Here is a 7,068-nt window from a genome sequence, read left to right on the forward strand (position 1 = left end):
GTATTATTCCCATTTACAGACATCTTGTCATGTCTGAGTTATATTGTTGTAATATATATGTAGGATTAATATCGTCTAATACATTTTATTTCTTCATAATTTTTTCACTCTTTTAGAAACAACTGTGTTGGCGGATGCTGACAGTAGAATCTGTGAGATCCCGGAGATCCAACAATCTGACGGTGTAAGTATCATGGAGAGAGATGACGGTGTATCACCAGATTATGGGGCGTGAATGACACGTCCAGTATTGTCCCCATATAACCATGGGATGTCTCTATTCTAAGAGGAGATGACAGAAGGGAGACGTTTTTGCATCTGGAGCTTTTTTCCAGCAGCTTCTATATCTTTATATAATTTCTTATTCTTTTATAGAGCGTGATCAAATCATTGACCCCGTCAAGACAGCCGCATAAGAGCGACTATGGGACATCCAAACTGATCAGCAGTGGAAGTTTTGGGTGAGTTTTCTGTTGGCATATTCCACATTTCTCAAGGTTCCCAATGACAATGCTCCAGACTCTGTGCTCTTCCCTTCAGTGTTATCATAGGGAAATTATATGATCTGTAGGAAAACAAACTATTAAGGAAAGGGATTAAAATAGAATAATATATTACACCTGCCTGTCCTAGACCCTCATCTGTTCTTACACTGCCACCCCCATCAGAGCTTCCCCCTCCTCCGCACCGGTCTGTTCTTTTCGGAATCCATTAGCGAACTGATAAGAGTAATTGGCAACACATGGTCAAGTGAGGGGGTGACACGAAATTTCATCAATGACATCTGCACCCCCCAACCTCCACCATGACCATGTGAGTCTACTCCCTGGTCTCAGCAATAAAGACTGGCACAGAGGACAAGTGGCTATAATGGGTTTCATTTTTTGTAACTCCTTCGCTCCCCTCCATTTATTATGTTGTTATGTCTTGGGGTATGCGGGAGCATAATTAACGTCATGTTATGGCAATTGGAGCACTTTTAATTTGGACCAACTTTTATTTGCACTGAATCGTATCTACTGGTCTAATGTAGTGAATCTGCCCAAGAATAATTTCAGTAGATTCTCTCATCTGTAATGTGACCTGGGTGAGGGCTCCGGCGGACGTGGCATTGTGGACACCTCCCATAGGTGATCTATGTAGTGATCTTTTATCAAATTCTAGACATGGATTTCCAGTGACGGACAGACTTCTAGCATTAAACATTAGTACAAAACATTATATAATGACTTCTATAGATGTTCTTGTAGTAAAGATTCATTCTAACCATTGATTCTCTTTCTCTCCAGTGCCGTCTACTTAGCGCACCATAAAGACTCACACCAGATCTTTGCTTTGAAGAAAATGTTCAAGCGAAACCTGAACACTCCAAAAAGAGTGGCATTGGCCTTTCTGGAGAGGGACATCCTAACATTCGCAGATTGTCCCTTCGTGGTCTCCATGCTCTGCTCCTTTCCAACAAAATCTCACCTGTGTGTGGTCATGGAGTATGTAGGAGGTAGGACATGTATATTGTAGTATATTCAGCCCATGTCTGCTTACATCTTATCACTGCTTATATAATTAGGATAATTAGGACAGTTACATCCTCACAGTGCATTTACTGTAGGTTTTCTATTACCAAGATGCCTGGAAATTCATTGATCTGTGTGCAGCAGTGCTATGGTGCCAGTGAGTCAGATCGGGCCTGGCACCACTCGGCACTGGGCCCCATTCCACCACCTGTCATCACAATTTCAGTGGTATTCACATTGTCAGAATATGAATACCGATGAAAACAATGGTGGATCAGGGAGCCAAAGGTTCCTAAATCCACCATTCAGCCTCCGCAGATGGGTCCGAGACTCCGTGTACTGCAGGTTCTTCGATGTCGCCACAATATTGCATCTGTAGTGTGGAGTCTCAGTACTTACACTGCACAGGTGGGGCTGGTGGGGGCCATAACACTGAGTGATGGGGCAGGTGGAGACCATATGCTGAGTAGTAGGGCTGGTTGGGGCCATAATACTGAGTGGTGAGGCTGGTGAGGGCGATAATTCTAAATGGTGAGGCTGGTGGGGGCCATAACACTAAGTAGTGGTGGGGGCCATAATACTGAGAGGTAGGGCTGGTGGGGGCTATAGTACTGAATGGTGGGGCTGGTGGGTGCCTTACTACTAAGTGGTGGGGCTGGTGGGGTCATAACACTGAGTGGTGGGGCTAATAAGGGCCATAATTCTGAGTAGTGGGGTTGGTGAGAGCGATAATACTGAGTGTTGATACTGGTGGGGGCCATAATACTGAGAGGTGGGGCTGGTGGAGGTGGTAGTACTGAGTGGTGGGTGCCTTACTACTAAGTGGTGGGGCTGGTAGGGGCCGTAACAATGAGTGGTGGGGCTGGTGAGGGCCATAATACTGAGTGTTGAGGCTGGTGGGGGCCATAATACTGAGTAGTGGGGCTATTGTGTGCCTTACTACTAAGTGGAGGGACTGTTGGGGGCAATAACACTGAGTGGTGGGGCTGCTGAGGGCCATAATACTGAGTGGTGGGGCTGGTGAGAGCAATTATACTTAGTTGTTGGGCTGGTGGGGGCATAATACTGAGTTGCGAGATTGGTGGAAGCCATAATACTGAGAATTGAGGGTTGTGGGTACCATAATACTGAATGGTGTGCCGTGTGAGGGGCTATAGGGGACTGTGAATGCCGCTATATTGAGTTGGTGACTGTACATGCCCCTACACCTCCTGGGGGTCCTCATATTGAATGGTGTGCAGTGGGGGTCCTTATTCTGTGTGGGGATCCTAATTCTGTTTGATTGGCTTTGGGGGCCATCATACTGAGTGGGCAGTGGTGGAGACCATTATATTGTCTGAGGGGCTATGGGGGCCATTATATTAAGTAGGGGGGGCTGTGGGCGCCATTATACTGAGTAGGGGGCTGTGACTGGCCTCATACTGAGTGGGGACATTATAGACAGGTGCTACATTATATCTGTAAGGTGAAACTGGGTTAAGATTTCACTGTGGGAATATTTAACTCAGTCTGTGGGTGGGGGCATTTTTGGGAGCATCATTTGCTAAAATGGCTATAAAAGGTGTATTGATGTTGAGAACATCGATTGACTTCAGTAAGGGTTTTTTTTGAAGGGGCGTGCAGTTAGAACTTTTGCTATGGGGCCCTGAGATTTCTCTGTCCGCCACTGTCTGTGTGATCTCCCTGTAAGTCCGCACTGAGCATGTCAGTATCTCCAGCTGTAGACGAGATGTGACATCACTTTATGTTATTAGTTACATGGACAACATTTCTCCATCGATTCAGACTAATATTATGTGCACTATACATTATATCTGTTTATATTCTCTCCTATCCCAATGTCTCCGCTCACTTCCCATTATACATCATGGTGATCTGCTGTATAAACCACTCACCGGTCATATTTCCTTTCTTCTATAGGTGGCGACTGTGAGACCCTCCTAAGCACCAGGGGTCCTCTATCTGTCCCCTTGGCCCGCTTATACTTTGGAGAAGCGGTTCTTGCTGTGGAATACCTCCATAGCTACGGTGTGGTGCACAGAGACCTGAAGCCGGATAAGTAAGTGCCCCTCGTAGTATAATAAAGGGGGGAAGTTATCATTTATTATCATACGGTCTGTGAGGCTAAAACCATCTTCTCTTCCACAGCCTCCTGATTACATCTGCTGGACACATAAAAGTTACCGATTTTGGGATTTCAAAAGTTGGTGTCATGATACCAAAAACCAACACCTACAAGGAATTAGCGGAGGACATCACCAGGGAGTTCCTGGACCGTGAGGTGGGTAACACTTACAGGAATTTAGCTTGTTCTTTACAAATCTCCAAGGACCAAAGCAAAGAAAGACCTTAAATATAACTTTTAATAGATACATTTAAAAGCACCCATATCAATATATAAAGACAAAATCCATAAAATGTGGCGGCACCAGTATTCTCCGATCGGGGTGTATTTATCTCCCGCGTCTGTCCACTGACTCATTGTGGCTATCTCCTAATATGATCCCCTGATGAACCCCAAATTAGGAGGGGGAGAAACGTGTTGGGACAATTTACAGATAAGTCCTCTGGTTACTGCTGACTAAAATGCTTTTTTGGCAACTTTTTTTGTAATTCGCACACTGGATAATGCTCTGTCCCAACATTTGGACGTGTCCTGTGTAGATCAGTCCTGATAATAGATTAGCCAGGGGGATTTTGAGGTTGTCTATATGTACCGTCTGTCCTAGACTATTATCTTCATGCTCAATGTCATTATATAGGTGACTTGTTACTACTTTGGACATATTTATGTTCCTATGTTTACCGTTAATTGAGCACACGTGCTTTTATAATATTGTTCTTGTTGCCCGTAATTGCCAGCACTAATGTACTTTATGTATCTATAATAGGCTTCTGAATGATGGTTTATATATCATACTGAATTGTGTATAGATTGGTGCATTTGATATCCTATCTGTACTAGTGGAACTACATTATATCAGCTTCCCTGTTTCCATATAATTGATACATTGAATATTGCCTTTTTTTCATTCAGCATGTTAGCAGCGACATGACTGTCTGCCTTTCATCATTATCTGTATATGTGTATGTCTGTCTAGGGGTGGATAGGGTCACGGAGGGAGTGCCGATGTGGAGGGGGGCGCCAAACCGATTAGCTAGGGTGTCAACCTCCACTGGCAGGCGGGATCTCAGCCCATTTGGGATCTCTAGGGCAAGCCTGCATGTCAATTATCCTACGTTTATCCCACTACCCATATATTGTACATTTTATGCATTTTGTCTTCATATATTGATATGGGTGCTTTTAAATGTAGCTATTAAAGATTATATTTTAAGGGGTTTTCTTTGTTTTGCTTTGGTATTTGGTTAACTAATATACCCCATCTGTTCACCTTGCCTTTGGCATATGTTTTTTTTTTCTTTACAAATCTCATCACACCATTATGTCTTCTCTACATTCTTCATTTCTAGAGAACGTTTCCATTGATATTTTATCTTTTGTCATTGTGTTTTTATGGCGAGAACTTGTTATAATAACCATTTTATCATTTTCATCTTTATCTTCTGTTGTTTTCCAGTTATGTGGCACCCCATATTACATCGCCCCAGAGGTCATCCTCAAAGAAGGCTATGGAAGACCTGTTGACTGGTGGTCAATGGGGATAATCCTACATAAATTTCTCACGGGATCTGTACCATTTGATGGAGATTCTGTAGCTGAGCTTTATGACAGGATTGTCATTGGTAAGTGGAATGATCCGACCATTGCTTTGATCAGTTACATTGGTTTAGGTGTTTACTTTGCTTTAGCTTACAGTCCAGTAAAGAGATTTTATTTTCTGTATAACAGGTGACATAATTTGGGATTGTAATTCCGCTCCTACTCCCAATGCACAGAACCTGATTACTGAGCTGCTCAGAACAAATCCTGCAGATAGACTTGGGACAGGTAAGAGATATAATACTATTCATATTAGTATTAATATTCACCTATCACACTTATCACTCATGTCCTTGAGGATCAACACTTCTCTATCAGATTGTCCATTTCTAGTTCTCCACACTATGACTTTCAGTCTTCTTCCTTCTGACAATGTCCACATCACTTTTGTTTTGTTCTTTTTCCAGGAGGATCACTTGAGATCAAGAGTCATCCATTCCTGAGTGACTTAGATTTTAACAACCTTCTAAGTCAGAAGCCAGAGTACATTCCTCAGCTTGCCTCAGATGTGGACAACAGCTTATTTATCGGTAAGTAGAAGAAGACATCATCTAGACTAAGCGGCTGTTTGTCTTGTCTTCCATAAAATGTAATAATCAGTACCCACTAATATTGTGATAAATGACGCCTGTTTTATACTAACAACCTCTAATAATACTTCATTACTTTTGTAGATCACTCTGAAATAGACCATTCGGTCTCAGAGGATGAGGAGGGTACAAGTGAGAACAATGAGAACCTTGACTTCCAAAATTTTACATCATCTTCTGAAAGGCTTTCTAAAGTAAGTACCGTATGTGATCAATAAATCCAAAATATGTGAAACAAAAAAGACCTCTAAAAGTAAAAAAAAGTATTTCATATCTTGTTTTTGTCCATGTTTAGCTCTGTACCATCACTACCAGAACGATGAATGATGAGGACCAGAAGTCTCCTCCAGAGTGTACGCCAGCAACCAATACAAATATCTCAGAAATGTGAGTAGATTATGGGGTCATTAATGGGAGTTCCAGGCTGATATATATGCACAACATATAATATAGGACATAAATACCATAATATCAAATTCAGCCTCAATGATTAGCGGTCATTGTGCTTTTGGCTTCAGAAACCGTTGGTGATAATAGCCCATAATTGCAGCCATTCACGCGTATTAGAGCTGCCCATACTGTAGGAGAGATGTAGTATTACATGCCAGCCATTATTGCTAGTTGTTTTTCGCTCTGATCCATAGAAGGTAGATTGGAGCATAAAACCTTCCTCACTATGACAGTCATATGTCCTATTAGGCCCTCTAGTCGGTGTTCTTCTAGTGAGACCACCCCTTTTATTCTGCATTGACTTGTGATTTACATGTTTTTCTTAAATCATAGAATGGGAGAGTTGGAAGTTACCTCCTGGGTCTTCTGGTCAGACCCCCTGATTCTTCCTGACAGGCAGAAAGAATCGCTTTCTGAATCTGATAGCGACAATGCTATAAACAGCTTGCCCTCCTCGTCCCCATCATCAGGTATGTATGTACAGCATCAAAAGGTGAATGTTGACTTCAAGGCTCAAATATTTGGTTTTTCTGTATTAGGTCTCCTATGTTGTCCAGGTTTCATGGATCCCAATTATATTTTCCATGGGCCCATACTGTATTTCTATTTCCTTAATTTTATCCAGGAATTGTTTTCATGGATTCTGTAAAATACGTTTTAGCATCCAGGAACTCACTTCAATATAAGAAGACATCGTCTCCTATAGTAGAATATCGCTCATTAGTGATGCACCACGTGGCGGCACACAGGGCGCTTACTGCTCCATATCAGTGATACATCTAATGCCCCT

The 7,068-nt window shown here is 42.4% G+C and overlaps 1 protein-coding gene across 1 annotated transcript; it reads left to right on the top strand.

The window, feature by feature from the left end:
• The first annotated feature begins 1,625 nt into the window (after positions 1–1,625).
• LOC141191511 (microtubule-associated serine/threonine-protein kinase 3-like) lies at positions 1,626–6,219 on the top strand. The gene is made up of 8 exons (XM_073661404.1): positions 1,626–1,671; positions 3,435–3,573; positions 3,663–3,795; positions 5,096–5,261; positions 5,368–5,466; positions 5,646–5,768; positions 5,913–6,022; positions 6,124–6,219. Exons 1-8 carry the CDS (start codon positions 1,626–1,628, stop codon positions 6,217–6,219), a joined length of 912 nt encoding a protein of 303 aa, XP_073517505.1.
• Positions 6,220–7,068: the final 849 nt, after the last annotated feature.

Source organism: Phyllobates terribilis, unplaced genomic scaffold, assembly GCF_046119375.1.
Source record: "Phyllobates terribilis strain yellow unplaced genomic scaffold, ASM4611937v1 Scaffold_46__1_contigs__length_10046794, whole genome shotgun sequence".
NCBI lineage: Eukaryota > Metazoa > Chordata > Amphibia > Anura > Dendrobatidae > Phyllobates > Phyllobates terribilis.

Bases quoted from the DNA above. Each gene is read 5' to 3' on its own strand.
- LOC141191511 (XM_073661404.1), top strand. From the start codon at position 1,626: ATGCCTGGAAATTCATTGATCTGTGTGCAGCAGTGCTATGGTGCCA. The intron at 3,574-3,662 runs GTAAGTGCCCCT...TCTCTTCCACAG, and splicing joins AGAGACCTGAAGCCGGATAA to CCTCCTGATTACATCTGCTG. The intron at 5,467-5,645 runs GTAAGAGATATA...TTCTTTTTCCAG, and splicing joins TGCAGATAGACTTGGGACAG to GAGGATCACTTGAGATCAAG.